The 16,049-nt window shown below is 42.1% G+C and overlaps 1 protein-coding gene across 1 annotated transcript in view; it reads right to left on the bottom strand.

Annotated features, from left to right (window-relative positions):
* Positions 1–16,049, bottom strand: part of C9orf72 (C9orf72-SMCR8 complex subunit) — a 660,311-nt gene that overhangs the window by 312,604 nt on the left and 331,658 nt on the right. The window contains exon 6 of the mRNA XM_044061855.1: positions 3,926–4,161. Coding sequence (XP_043917790.1) covers positions 3,926–4,161 — 236 coding nt within the window. The remainder of the gene's footprint in view (positions 1–3,925; positions 4,162–16,049) is intronic.

The raw sequence follows: 16,049 nt of genomic DNA, 5'->3' as shown, positions 1-16,049 counted from the left end.
GTCAAACAGTTAACATCTCTACAGAGGCAGTATACCCACAAAGAGACCCAAAGACACAGTCACATGAACTTGCTGAAATCCTTAAATCACCATAACGGGATGCTATCTATGCAGTATATACTGCTAAACCATTGAAGTCCGCCCCTTCATCCATCAGGACCCATCTCGGTCAGTTCAAAACAACTTTAAATTCTCACCTAACATTAAAATGGACATGTCTATACTTAGTATCAATAACCTAATTAGGAAAAAACATTGTATTATGTTAGCAATAAGGTCAACCCCCAAATTGTAATGTCCAGTCATCAAATGTAACCTGGAATAGAAAAAAAACATGTGCTAGGGAGGAATAAAATGCTAAGTAAATAAAACCTTTTAAAGCTAAAAAGAAAATAAGACAAGATATACTTGACCATAGAATCCTAGAAGAGATGATACTATGAAAGATCTCATTCAAAAGGACAAAAGTCTTGGAAAAAAAAATGAAATTCATGATAAAGGTCATCAAGTAATTTTTTTACATTGTAGCTTTCGAAAGTGGCAAGGAAAATCTCAAGAAAGAAGATACTTGCAGATTATTTTGGGATGAGACGACAAACTGCAGCCTGGGAAAGTGTTCAGGGATGAACTGACTTGAACTACTAGTATAAGTCTTTGAGGTTGAAGAGGATAAACATCATCATCTTAGATCCTATTAGCCTCTGAGATTGCAATGTTCCCACTTCCCCTCTTCTATTTGCATTTCTTCCTTATCTATCCCACTTCTTAATTTGTCACTCTTCTAGTCCCCCTGTTTGTCTCCTGTAAACATTACCACATAAACATACCTACTACACACCACTGCTATCACTAAACCTTCAAACTACTATAAAAAAGTAGATAATACTGCTACTTCTCTTCCACTTTATTAACCTAGGCATTTCTTTTTGCACTTGTAACCACTTGTAATGTACTACTTAACACTACTGTACTACACACCTACTACTTTAACTTTGCAAACGAAAACAACTTATGAGCTCAAAGTAATCCATTTTGGGTCTATATTAGATCACCGAAAGCTTAAAAAAGCGAACGGTGATTAATCAACCCTATGTAAGTGAAAGCTTACAATGTCTAGCTGTCAGAACAGCTATTTTTTTCCAAGGGAAAAAAATCGCTGTTCCAACAAAAAAAAAAAGAAAAAAGAAAATACTTTAAACATTACATTAGGTGGAGGGCTTCACCCCCACACCCCCCTACTTAAATTTACCATCTCCGAGACTGCACTACAGTGCCGAAAACGGCAAAGTAACAAAGCGGCCAAGCAAATTTTTCCCCAGGGGAAGAATTTGCTTAAAAGCCACTTCAATAGTTTGCCTTTTCAGTCTTTTAAGTTCGACCAAAACACATTCGAAAGAATGCGTTTTCGGTCTTCTAATAGGAACCCTCCATTTCTATACATAAACTAAAGACAGAGTATGTCTCCAGTATAACTGCTATGCATCCGAACAACTATTCTACTGAAACAAACTATACAACAGTTGTAAATGAAATATAATAATAAATGGTATTTATACTAATATGTGAAGCTTTTCTCTCTGGGCATCCACTGAAAACGAGCTATGTCCAGTTGGACTATTCTGGTCATCAAATACAAATAAAATTTACATATGCACAGGGACAAAGCAGACTACTTAATGTTCAAAAATGACACTATTCATAAAACCAAATCTAGGCTAAAGTACAGAAACTATTTTATGTTTCTTAATATATCTTCTAAATCCAACAATGAATTCAGTTTGGTCTCCAAAACTAAATGCAATAAAAAGATAACGTTTGATTACAACAGAAAAGTGAAGGGGAAGGGTGAATGCAATATGGTCTTGGTTAACAATACAGGTTAATGCTTACAACTAGTTTTGTGCACACTTCACGATAACCAAAAAATACGTCGAGTGCCACAAGAGACTGGGAGATATCTGTTATGTAATTAATGACAACTGCTGCTACACATGTAATTAAAAATTCAAGTTCAGTTGGAACAGACAACAAAACTGAGGGTTTCTGCACAGGAAAACCTGACTAAACCCTCAGTCAGGTTGTAGTAGTACCAATTCACAAAGAGGAGGTCATACCAGAACCAAACAATTTTGGCACATCAGTCTACCCAGTGTTCTATGTAAAGTCACGGAGATGATCATAATTAAGCTTTTTCCAAAATGACACAGGGGACCTACTCCTGTTGGACATGGAAAAGTTAAGGGTTTAATATGGGAAGATCTTCCCTTCTGAATCTTGTGACATTTGCTGAAGTGTTAACAACAGCACCAGATGATACTGCTCATATTGACCTCACTAAGGCTTCTGACACTGTAGCACATAAGAAAATAATAGACAAATTGAAAGCACCGAATGCCAGCCCATATGACTCAGTGGGTAAAGCAGCAGTACACAGCAATTCAGGACAACGGCTTGAGCATCCATCCTGACCGAAGTTACCAATTGCATTCTGCAGGCCTCTGTTCTGGGGCCACTTCTTTATTCTGAATTATTTTTCTCAAATATAAAAATGGGAAATGGTATATGGATAACTGTATCCATTTCATAATATTGACTGCACAAATAGTTGACACCCACAATGTGAAAATAGCGAAGCAACGGAACATCAAAATCTTACCTAGGGCAAGATTTTGGTGGGCCGTTCCATGGCTTTGCTATTTCCTCCACTGTGGTGTGCGAGTTACGGACCTTAGGGTTAGGGTGCGGGTTAAGGTAAGTGGATAGATAGTAATGTACGCATGGTGTAGTGTAGGGTTGTGTTTTGTTAACTGTATGTGTGTGTATTAATTAGTTTGTTTATAGATTTGTAGGGTATGTGTGCGATAGTTACGGACCTTAGGGTTAGGGTGCAGGTTAAGGTAAGTGGATAGTTAGTAATGTATATGTGGTTTAGTGTGGGGTTGGGTTTTGTTAAATGTATGTGTGTGGTTTATTTATTTTGGTGTGCTTGTGTTGGGTGTATGCTTCTCGGAAAAGCAAATGTTTTCCCTGGGAAAAAATTTGCTATTCTGAGCATTGGATGTTTTCAATGTTTGAAATTCCAAGTTCAAACATATGGTGTTCGACATTCTGGAATTTCAAATATATGATATAGACCCAGCTAGTTCTGCTTGAAAATCTATGCCTGGAATGCACTAGTGGGAGAATTAACACAAGGGGTAATATTAACAATAGAAAAAAAATGACAGATACATTATAAGATGTTTTTCCTCAAAGTAGGAGTCAATCAGTAGCTTCCTTCAAAACATGAAGTAGGAAATACCAACATGGGATTACCACAATCAAATTTGTTAAAGGTTAATAGGTTCCAAACTCGACAATCAAAATTATATACCAACAATGACAAAGGTGCTTGTAATATCTCAAACTTCTCCGCTATTATAAAGTTTTCTAGGACCCTACATCTCCAACAATACATAGCATCTGTCATGTCTTCAGAAAATAATCAATGCTTGATATTGTGGGATGAGCCTAAACACAAAAAGCACTTTATATGTAAATGACATGTGTTTAGTATCTATGGTTGGATAACTCAAATACAAAAAAGTAATTTTTGACCAAAATGTTAATAGAAATAACTGACTCACTCTTCAAGTGTTTGGCAGAAAGGAACTAAAGGGATCTGGCTACATCTGCCCAGTTAGGAAGGACCTAGTGATGCAGGCACCAGTCTTAGCAGCCCTGCAGCTAACACAAAGTTAGAGGAAAAGTTAAGAAACTTTGACAAAGCAAAGGTAATAAAAATGACATCACCATGCTCATCTCCTAAATTTAGAGATTTCTGTTAGGATTCCTTATAAGAAAGATAAACACTAATTTTCTTGTATAAAGCTAATGCAGATACTAGCATCTTAAAAAAATGGATACCATTGGTAGAATTACTCACAGATCTGGAGTGAAGCTCTCATCCACATAGATAATAGTGTCAGGAGCCATATCCTCATCAGAGTTGGCTCGCCATAATGTTGTCAGTTCTGATCTCATATACCGACGTTGGTTGTATATGTGTTCATGACAAGCTGGCATTTGTTTCACAGAATTGACATCAACATCAATGTGTGTGGTAGGGTAGGGGGCATACATCACTTGGCGAAAGGAGAGCACAAAACTTCCCGTTGCACCCTGTAAAGCACAAGTCAAATGTATGATCTGCCCTTACAGAACTGTTATAAATAATTCACCACATGTGCAGAACAGAATTTTTGAGTTGTATTACATGGAACATCTTTCAACTTAAATCTATAAATAAAGTATATACTATAGTTGTGATTCAAAGTTGTTAGTATTTCAGAAAAGCAAAGAAAAGGAAGCAATGCTACTAAATCAGTGAAAGCAAATTTATTAGAAAACTATAGTTGTGTAAGAACTTACCATAACAGTAGATGTCCTACTGATCACTGCTGCACAATTCTGACATATGGGTTAGCACTGGTGACATCTGGCTGGGCTACCAAAACTTTACCTTCCCTACATAGCACGTTCAATGCATGACCTCAGCTTGTAAGCATGGGGTATAAAGACAGACATACGAGTGTTAATCCTCAGATTATCTCCTAAGCCAGCAGCCTGAAGACTACTGACAGGGGAGATTGGTCAACTAGGAGGGGGTGTAGCTCGAAGTAAGGAAAAGGGGAGAGAGGCAAATGAAGGTTGAAGTGAGAGACCAAATAGGGGATGGAGGGTGGGATGAAATACTGCAACAGTAATCAGTAGGACATCTACTGTTATGTCAGGTTGTTGCACAATACTACATCTTGACTGAGATCACTGCTGAAAATAATTCTTCAGTAATTTCTCTTTGTCAGGTGAAATAGCAAGGGAAACTTATGGTGCTGGTATAAGTAGTTTCCTTTTGTGCCTTGAGATGAATTTTTGGAAGAAGAGGCAGAGAAGGAAAAGCATAAAGGAACTTCCAGGTCCTCAAGAAGGAAAAGGCATCTGTCTTCCAGGATGTGGGACATGGGTCCGTAGTGCGGAACTGGGGGAGCTGATGGTTAGTTGGTGATGAAACGGGGGCTATCTGAGGAGTACTCCACTAAAGTTTGACTGTCTGGAAAAACCTCTCCATTCAAAATCCATTTGTGGGGCCCCTCCAGGAAGTGGCTAAGGAATTCTGCAAGCAGACTGTCCTGAGAAGGGATGTGCGTGGCTGTGAGCATGATGCTCATTTTGGTTGCCATGTTCCATGTCTCCCCACAGTTGGTAAGACCTGGAGCCTCCCTCTTTACGTATCACATGACTGTGGTGTTGTCTGTGCATACTACAAGTGGTCCGGGTTTCCAAAGGTGGGCGAAAAGTCTGAAGAGGTTGCAGAAGAGTCCTCATTTCCTTCAACTTGAGGTGTTGTGTTCCTTCAGGAAAGAAGGTTGACATTTCCCTGTGTACTCAGTGAGATTCTATCCACTCTTCCCATGCCTAATCTAAGGCATCTGTGTGAACCTGTTGAAGGGTAGATGGTGAGAATGACAGTCCTGGGTTGAGGATGACCTGTCCTTTCCACCAAATTAGTCTTTTATGAGACAAGGGAGGAGGGGAATCAGGGTGTCCAAGGGGTGACACTGCTGGGACCACACAGACTATATGTACTACTGGATTCTCCTCATTTGAAATTTATTTATTTATTTCAGTTTGATTACCGGGGAAGTCCACTGGGCCAAGAAGTGCCCATTTTCAGTGGAGGCCCGGGGAGAAAAGCTCCAAGAACAGTATAATACAATATAGGTTACAGAATAAAGCTCCAAGAACAGTATAATACAATATAGGTTACAGAATGCAAGTAAAGATTACAAAGAAAAAATACATACAATATAGTTTGTAAAAACAAGTAGGGTTAATACATTTGAGAGTTGTAGAGAACTTGATGGCAGATTTTTATTTTTTTTTTTTTGAATCAATATTTATATGCTTACAGTCACAAAGTCTGTTAGTTGTAGTTATTTTGAGAAATTAGAATAAGTATGAGAGTATAGTGGAGTAGGAGTGCTTAGTTAGGGGTCGCTATGGAATTTAAGTGGGGTGAAAGCAGGAGCATTTCCATTTGGAGGATAGGTGAAGAAAAAGTTGAGTTTTGAAGGATTCAGTGTTGGGTATAGTCCTAAGTGAAGTAGGCAGAGAGTTCCATTTTTTACCTAGTGAGAAGGAGAGTAAAAGCTGGCCAGCTGGTCATTTCGGTTTACTAATGGAGATTAGGTTTTGGTTTTCAGATCTCAGTGATCTGTTAGGGATGTATGGAGGAAGGATGTCCTTTAAGGCTGGGCATTTATTAGGGGAGAATATTAGTTTGTGAGCGGTGGTTAGTTGTAGATAGTCTAGGTGATTAGGGAGTTCTAGCCAGTTCAGTGAATGAAGGCTGTGGCAGTGGTGACTTGATGTTTTGGATTTGGTGGCAAATTTAGAGATCTTATTATAGCAAGCTTCGAGCTTAGAGGTGTTGGTAGCAGACAAGTTGGTTAGGAGAGGGGCTCCGTATAGAAGGGAAGGTAGGAGGAAGGATGTTGCCAGGGTATGCCTAGTGGAGTTTGAAAGGAAGTGATTGTTCCTATATAGCATACCTAGCTTTTGGTGGGTTTTCTTTTTGTTATGTTGTATGTGAAGATCAAATTTGAGGTGTTCGTCTATGGTGATGCCAAAGAGTTTTGCAGAGGGGACCACTTCAATGGCAGTGTTAGTCTGGCTAAGAACATTGAAAGTGTTTTTGTCCACAGAGGAAACTTTGGAGGGGAGAAAAATTAGTATTTTGGATTTATTGGAGTTGAGAGAAAGGTGGTTTTGGTGCATCCAGTTCTCTGCGGTGGTAAAGGCTAGTTGGGTTTTGGTCTGGAGTTCAGGAAGGTTTGGGGCAGAGCAGACCAAGGTAGAGTCATCTGCGTATTGGATGACTGTGGTGTCAGGGATGAAGGTGTGAAGGCTGTTTATGAAGATGTTGAAAAGCATGGGTCCAAGGATGGATCCCTGAGGAACACCAGTAGATGTAGGCAAAAAGGAAGAGAATGAGTTCTTCCATTTGACTGCTTGAGATCTGTCAGATAGGTAACTGGAGAACCAGGAAAGAGTGTTTGGGGAGAGTTTGAGATTAGCCAGATGATGAAGAAGGTGTGTGTGGGAGATGGTGTCAAAAGCTTTTGAAAGGTCTAGCAATACTGTGGATACAATGAGTCCAGAGTCTCGAGCTTGATTGATAGTTTCTAAGAAGGATAATAGTGCAGTTATGGTACTGTGGTTGGGACTGAAGCCATGCTGGGTGGGTGTAAGGAGGTGATTATGAATGAGATAGGGTAAGATTTGGTGGTGGACGCATTTTTCTAGAATTTTAGATATTGGAGAGAGTAGGGCGATAGGGCGGAAGTTAGAAATAGAAGTGTTTTTGCCTCCTTTGTGAAGAGGTAGGATGTAGGCTGAACGCCAAAGTTTGGGTACGTATGACTCAGTTAAGGATCTATTAATCAGAATACTAACTGGAAGGGTGATACCTTCAGCTGCATGTTTGAGGAAGGAAGGGGGAATGTTGTCAGGGGCATTAGAACCTGGCTTTAGCTTGGAGAGAAGCTTTTTTATAAAATATGTGGATACAGGTTTGAAATTGAAATTGAGGGGATTATTGTTTGGGTTGCTGGGTGGAGAGGAAAGGAAGTTAGGTAGGTTGTTATTAGGAAACGTTTTGGTTAGTTTAGCCATGGATTCAGTGAAGAATGTATTGAAGTGGGAGATAAGTTCATTGTCAGATAGATTAGGGTTGGGGCAGGGGTTGCATTGAGATCCGGGATGAAGAAGAGAATTGACCGATTTCCAAAATTGTTTAGGGTTTTTATTGTTATTGGACTGAAGTTTAATATAGTAGTTTTTTTTGTCTTTGGTAATGAGTTTCTTTACTTGGTTGCGGAGTTGGGTGTATAGAAGTAAGGCAGAGGATAGTTTATTTTTCTGGTAGAGCTTCCAGGACTTGTCTCTGTGACGCATGATTTGTTTAGTTTCTTTGGTCAACCATGGTGCAGAGTTAGTTTTGATTCGCTTATTTCTTAGAGGGGCTAGGGAGTTGAGAGTATCTAGGAAGATGGAATTGAAGTGTTCAACAGCATTGTCAAGTGGGAGGATATTTAGAGGTTGCCAGTTGATTTGTTTAAAGATGTTAGAGAAAATTAAGGGGTTAAAGTTACTGAGGTTACGAGTTTGAATGTAGAGGTGTTGGTGTTGGGTGGAGCCGTTTGATCGATGGATGAAGGCAGGGAGATGGTCACTGAAGGTGTCAGGGATAGTGCCAGAGAGTGATTTTGTTTGGATGGGACACTAGAATCCAGTCTAAGATGGACCCCGGGGGTGGTTTTTGTTAGGGCGAGTAGTTGAGGAGATTACTTGGGTGAAGTTTAGAAGGTTAATGGAAATCTGGCCACCTTGAATCCCAAGGCCCTTAGCATCTTTCCTGCTGAACAAAGGGCTGTGGAAGAGAGTTGTTGAAAATAACTGGACAGACTGAGCTTTCTGAGCTTTCTCCTGGGGAAAGAAGGCATACATTTTATTTGTGTCCAGTCTGCAGCCCAGAAAAAAAAAACAGGCCTTGTGTATGGAACATGTGGGATTTTTTGTAGTTTATAATAAAACCCAGATCCGTCAGAAGTGAAGGGTGTAATGTAGTTCCTGAAGAAGGATTTCTAGAGGGAGAGAGTGTGGATCTGAAGGTCATCCAGGTAGGTGAAATCTGGATTCCCTGAGTGTGACAGAAAGCTACTACTGGAGCTAGACACTTTGTGAACACTTTTGGAGCTGTGGAAAGATCAAAGGCAGTGCAATAAGCTGAAAATGCAAGAAACCAGAGGAAAAAAACTGAGGAATCTCCTGCAAGGAAGGGTGAATGGGTATGTGTACGTAGGAGTCCTTCAGATCTAGTGAGACTAAGAAAGCCTGGGGGAGGATGAAAGGCAGAAAAGTGTGAAGAGAGAGCATTTCAAGTAAGTGTTTGGGAGAAACAGGTCTAGGATGGGGTCTCCACTGCCCTTCTTTTCTTGGGATTAGAAAAATCCTTGAGTAAAAGCCTTTTCCCATGAAGTCTTTGGGACTTGCTTGATAGTATCTTGATTCAACAGGTCTTGAATAATGACGCCAAGAAGGGATATTTCATTTTAAGGAGGCTGTGGCATGCCTTTCATAGGCGGAATACTTTCCCAAGACATGGCATAACCATTCCTGAGAGGACTTATTCATCTGTGGTAACAGCTTCCCACCTGGCCAGGGACCGCAACATCTTTGGAAAAGAGGGGTAATGGAACTAAAGGCAAGGTAAGGGTTTGAGCAGAGTTAGTCACAGATTTTCTGTTTTCAAAGGGGGGCCTCCCTGCTAGAGGTTCCCTATAGTTTTTTTCACACTACCTTTTCCTAAGGGTTTTCCTTTGTTTTGAGCTGTCCTAGGATCCCTTCTAAGGAAGGAGGTAGACTTAGATGGGTAATTCCTATGGAATCTAGGAACAGAGAAGAACAAAATCTATCTTCAGCCTTTCATGTTCTTACCTTGGTCTTGCAGAGTTTTGAACAGGCTGGTCACCTGAAGGCCAAATAAAAAAGTCTTTGTCCAAGAAGAGTCTAGAATTTTAGATTTGAAATCCTTAGGTATAGGCTGACTGTGAAGACATGCATATTTGCAGATAGATCAAGTAACAGCTGCCTTAGAAGTATCCAGAGCACCGTAACTGCACTTAATTCTGTTATCTGGCAATCTGAGAGGCCTGCAATAGTATCTGATGCTTAGACTCTGCTGTAGGAGGGTCAACTATAACTTTAAGGACCGGCACAATGCCAGGGTAATCCTATGGGCTAGGCTTGTAAAGGCTCCAGGGCCATTAGCCTAGTACACACCTATGACTGCATGACAGAGATCAAATACTTTGACATTGGAGTATGACAGTTAATTGCCCTAAAGGGAAGCGTAGCAGAGGTGTAAACCTTCTTTCATAGCCCTACTGACTTTATCAGTAGGTAGGGCATCTACACCAGGCAGAAGCTTAGAGGGCTTATCTATAGAGAGAAATACTGCAGAGAGGTCTGCCACTGCATTCTTGTACCAAATATTTTAGGTCATCAGGCACCTGGCAAAACCTGTCTGGGCTCTTAGGAGAGGTGGACTGAAAGGCATTCTGGAAAAACTCAAGAACAGGAGGGACTGAAGAAGAGGCATGGGCACCCATCTCCAAAAGGGTGTAATACCTCTTCTGAACATCAGAGATCTGTTTGGACTGCCATTCAGTGTTTTATCATGTTCTGCATAGTTTCACCAAAAGAGGTTTCCTCAATAGGAGAATCCAGTGAGAGGGAGTCCTCTTCATCGGAGATTGTCCTGAAGAATGCAGCTGAAAGGAATAGTTCAGAGAACGCTCACAGTCAGAGTCCTGTTCTTTATCAGAGGAAAAGGAACTAGGGCAGGTTTTTAGAGTAGTAGCTGTGGTTGGGGAGACCCAACGGAAGGAAGGAAGGACGTTTCAAAGACATAATAGCGTTGAACAACCCCTGCGAGAAATCTATTCACTCCTTTACCCTAGCTGCTGAGGAAAAAGCCACATGCCTGGTCTTCATTTTTTTTTTTTTTTTTTTTTTTTTTAGGCGTTGCGTCCATCTGGATAAGATACAGAGGTTTAGAACCCTATCTGACTTTTATTAGAGAGCCTGAGAGCTCTTTCCTAACTAAAATTTGAGGGCTGCCCTATGGTCCCTTGGAAATTATGACGCATAGTCCCTTGGACATATCAGCAATTTGCAAAGCCTCAGGAGTCACACTGGCCACCGAATGGGTCTCAGTAGTAGCAAATGAGAAACAAACTGATGTACTGGAGGTTCTGAAACTTCAGCGCGTAGAATGGATTCTGAAAAGTTGGACTGAGGATCCATTTTTAGGCCACTCAAGTTTTTTCTTTAGCAGCAGAGGGTCATCAAAGGATGCAGTCACCCATCTTGCAGGGTCTCTAGAAAGGTATTGAGTGGAAAGCCTTGACCTAAGAGCTTTGGGAATGAATGAATGACAGACTGGGCAAGACTTAAGATCATGTTCCAGGCTTAGGCAGAAAAGACGCTTGTTACGCAAGTCCTTCTGTGGACTCCTAGCTGACATATACAACTTTTAACAAAACAGCATTAAGATAAAAAAGGTAAGTTCACCAATGGGGCACTTACCTGGATAAAAGACTGAAGTAAAGGTACCAAAGATCAAACAGTGAACAATCTGACTGATGCACGACCTGCTTTTTGGTTGGAAGAGAGAGAGTCTGAGGATCCATGCCTGTACGTCTTGTCTTTATACCCAAACACATACGAGATGTGGTTATGTATCAGATGTACAACTTAGGGAAAGTAAAGCACTGAAGCCTTGGCTGGACATAGGTTCATACGTGTGTAAAAGGCTAATGGCCCTGGAACCTTTACAAGTCTTGCCCATAGGATTACCCTGGCATTGTGCCACCTGACCTTAGCTCCCAGTGCCTCTGTCAAACAGAGCCACTAGAGTGATCCCCGGGGTGAATTTTCTATTTCCCATCCACTCATCAAGATTTCTCTTGAAGAGGGCCAGTGAGGCGCTTCGCTTGACATGTATGGGAAGTCTATTCCATAGCATGGGCAGTCTCTGGGATATGAACCTGTCCCTCCAGCTTGTTCTGTTGACTGTGGTAATGAGGTTGAGGTCTCTGCAGCGTGTAGTGCGGAGGGATTGACATTTCTTTAGATGTAGCATTTCTAACAGAGCTGGGTCAGACATGGCTTTGTAAGTCAAGCAGAGATCGCCTCTAAGTAGGCGATATGAGACAGAGAATAGTTGGAGTTTTTTTGAGTCTGTCCATATAAAACAAGTGTTTAAGGCCTAAGATCCTCTTTTGAGGGGTGATGACCCATTTTATGGAATACTGCAACAGTGATTTCAGTCAGGACATCTTTTATATCAGCATCATCAATAACCATTCATAAGAGGTATTACAAAGCTTCCAAAAGAACAACTATTCAAGGTGCTCACCCTAAGGGAAGATTTACTACAGCAGGTTTTCGTAGCAGGCATTATTTACAGAGCTTGTTTTTAACCAAGCATTAGCCCTCAAACATTTTTCATCAACGCTCATGATTAACTGGGGACCACTGCAAAGGGCCTAGAATCAATTCAGCTCAAGAATAATTCCAAAATAACTTTTGTAATTGAAAACAAGACAATGTTCTGCCACTAAAGATGTCACTAATGACATGGATAGTTTAGCACTAGCCAGAGGCACAATCAAATGTCATAACTAACATGCAATTCTATACAGATGACTTAGTCTATGCAAACTGATCTGTTTGACCACAACAGTCCCAAATGCAGTAAATGTGAGGCATACCATGTTGGGAAAAACTGCAAGAGCATGTAAGTTAAGAATTTTAGTGTATATTATGAGATATATGGACCAGGCCCTTGGTGTAGGTGGGCCCCCAAGACAGAACAAACGTACAGATCGAATCCTCTGTGGACAGCCCATGACCACAGTCATGCCTTCTGTGACTGGGCAAGCAGAGCTATCTACTTGTGAGACTTGGGAATCACTGGAGGGTGCAAGACAGTGCTGATTCGTCAAGGCCTTCCTTAGTTGGCGAGGAGGCCGCTTTCTTTATTGCATTTTGTTGGTTATAGAACAAAGGAAAAAGGGGGACATAAGTTCTCCTCAGCTGCTGAATGCCTGCTTCCTTATCCAACAACTCCTGACTGGTTTGTCTAAGGAGAACTTCCTGTGTACACTACGTGAACTTTCTGAAAAAAGAAGTTATGTTCCATCTGAGTAGTTCTATTTCACTTGTCTTCAACCTGTGGGATACCAGATCCGAGCCAGCAATTTCACTAGCATCTGCTCCAAGCTCCTCCCCTTACCCATAATACACCTCCACTACCTTAAACCCCCAGATTGAGTTTGCTGACCCTTATACCTATTAACCTGACCTGAAAAATACTTTATGACCTACAACTACAGCCCGCAAGCTATTCATATGACAAGGTCAGGGGGAAGGAGGGAGGGACGTTTGAAGACAAATGAAGTAGAACTACTCAGATGGAATGTTATGGTGAGTACATAACTTCTTTATATGAAGTAGTTTACTTCATTTGGTCTTCAACCTGTGGGACAGAGTCCCCAGCTACTAAACTCCTGGGTGGCCTTCATGGAAGGATATTCCAGAGCACTGCAGAAACAAAGGATGCTCTCCTTCAAGAAGTCAAATCCAATTTGTAGTGAGAAATAAAGGTATGAGATGAGAGCCAAATAGATGCAGAACAAAAATCATCCAATGAGACTCTACACCAAAAGACCGCAGAAATAGCCATGGACCTAGTGGAATGAGCTTTCACCTGACCCAGAGGAGACATACCTTTGTCCTTATAGACCTGAAGGATGCATGAGGAAATCCAAATAGCAACAGTGACCTTGGAGATAGGTTTACCTAAAAAGGGTTTATAGAAGGACACAAACAGCTGATCGGATTTACGTAAGTTTCTGGTCCTATGTAAATAAAATTGTAACTGCCTATGAACATCCAACAAGTGGAGTTTGTATTCCATTTTGTTAGCAAAGATAGGAAATAAGACAGGTAAATTAATGGTGTGATTGATATTAACTTGTGATGCCACCTTAGGAAGAAAGGACGGAATGGTCTGAAGGGAAACCCTATCTTTATGGAAAATCATATATGGAACTTTGATGGACAAAGCCTGCAGTTCTGAGACCCTTTTAGCAGAAGTGATAGCCACCAGGAATGCTGATTTCCAAGATAAGAATTTTAGATCTGTAGTTGCAGCAGGTTCAAAAGGCGGAGCGACCAAAGCTTAAAGAATCATAGTACGGCCCCATGGGGGAACAGGATCCTTGACCGGGGGGGGAATGACAGAAAGGTCCCTTTGATAAAGGCTTTGCACAGTCTGGAGGAGGCCAGTGAGGGAGAATTCTCACCCACATGAAAATGAGAAATGACAGCCAACTGAACTTTGATAGTAAAAGAACTAGCTCCCTGTTGAAAGATATTGGCTAGGAAATCAAGCATGGCAGAAATAGGAGCCATGAAGAGGTCTAAACTCCTTTGAGAAGCCCAAAAGGAAAAACGTTTCCACTTGCTGCGGTAAACCTTCCAGGTTAAAGACTTCTGAGCAGCCACCAGAATAGACCTAACTGAAGAGGATAATCCAGGAGTCCTAGCGATCATGGGAACTGGTGCAGCCAAGCTGTGAGCTTCAAACTGTCCAGGTTCAGATAAGGAACTCTTGATGGATGTGAAATCACTTCCTGAATGGGATCCAAGATCCAGGGCGGAGCCAGAACGTGAGACCAAAGAAAGGGAAACCATACTTGGCAAGGTCAAAACGGGGCAATGAGGATCAAATTTGCTCCCCTAGTCGACGAGCTTTCTGTAGGAACCTTGGAATAAGAGGTACTGGAGGGTAAGCATACAGAAGACTGGGAGGCCAAGCAGAGACTACAGCATCTCTGGGGGACTCCCCTGGCAGGGGGTTCTGAGCGAAAAACTCGCTGCACTTTGTGTTGGAAGGAGATATGAAGAGATCACAGCAAGTCTGACCCTACTCCAGGATGATCTGCTCCGCTACTGAAAGATTCAGAGATCACTCGTAAGGCATCAGAATAATCCGACTTGACCTGTCCGATAGAATTTTGGACCATTCCGGAATGTGCGTTGCTATGAGAAAACGGCCTGTGGAGTTTGCCCATTCCCACACTCTCATGGCCTCACGACAAAGGGGGTAAGATCTGGTCCCTCCCTGTTTGTTGATGTACCAGACCACTGACATGTTGTCTGACTAAATTGCAATGGTTCCCGGAGGAAGAAAGGCATGAAGGGCCTGCAATGCCAAAAGGACTGCCCTCATCTCTAGAACGTTTATGTGCAAGCTGGTCTCTACAGGGAACCACAGGCCTTGGGACTGTCCTGCCCGAACAATGCCCCCCCACCCGAGTTGGGAGGTGTCCGTCGTCACTGTGGCTTGGACAGAGGCTGAAACAAAGGGTCGTCCGTCCAAGATCTCCGGAGAGGACATCCACTACAGAAGGGATGACCGACAGACTCAAGTGAGTTGTATTGGATACGATAATGGAAGTTCCAACAGGGATCACTATACAGCTAGTGTCCACCGTAGAATTCTCATATGTAACTGGGCGTACGGAAGAAACATTATGGTCGCTGCCATTGAACCTAAGCCCTCAACACTGATTCTGCCCATGGAAAATGAGAACAGAATATCAGAGAGACATGCATCCTCAGGTTTTGTACTCTCTCTGAGCTCAGGAAGGTTTGCATTGTAAGCTGTCTATCTTTGCCCCAATGTAGTCTATCACCTGGACAGGATTTAGAAGTGAGTTGGATGCGTTGATTGTGATCCCCAAATGCAGGGCAAGCTTTAAGAAATAATCCCTGGTTTGAGAAAGTAGATGCCTGGTGGGAGCAGTGAGGAGCCAATTGTCCAGGTATGGATAGACCTGAATCCTCAGGTGAGCCTCTACTACCACCATCACTTGGGTGAACACCCTGGGGGCTGTGGTGAGACCAAAGGGTAGGGCTCGAAATTGGTAATGATGAACTCCGAGCCAGAAGCGGAGGAAACTCCTGGAGATTCTGTGACAGTAGGCATCCTGCAGGTCTAACAAGCACATCCAGTCGTTCTCTTGCAGGTACGGCATGATGGACTGTAGTGTGACCATCCGGAATTTTTCTTTGGCAACTGACAGGTTCAGGGTAGATAGGTCCAGAATGGGCCTTAAGTCCCCCATTTTCTTTGGCACCAAAAAGAATCTAGAGTAGAAGCCCGATCCAGACTGATCTGGGGAGACGGGTTCGATGTCTGGTTTTTCTAGCAGCTTGGCAATTTCCTGTGCTGCTGCCTCCCTTTGCGTGGGTGGTACATCCGGGAGGTGTTTTGAAGGTTTGGGAGGAACCACAAGGGGGATAGAGTATCCTCTGGATATGATCTGAAGTACCCAGCAGTCTGATGATAGGGACTCCCACACTGCCAGGTGCAA

The sequence above is a fragment of the Protopterus annectens genome, chromosome 2.part0 (assembly GCF_019279795.1).
Source record: "Protopterus annectens isolate FY-2018-M chromosome 2.part0, PAN1.0, whole genome shotgun sequence".
In the NCBI taxonomy this organism is placed as follows: Eukaryota; Metazoa; Chordata; order Ceratodontiformes; family Protopteridae; genus Protopterus; species Protopterus annectens.
Note: the sequence above shows the minus strand (reverse complement) of the source record. Positions and strands in the feature narration are given on the sequence as shown.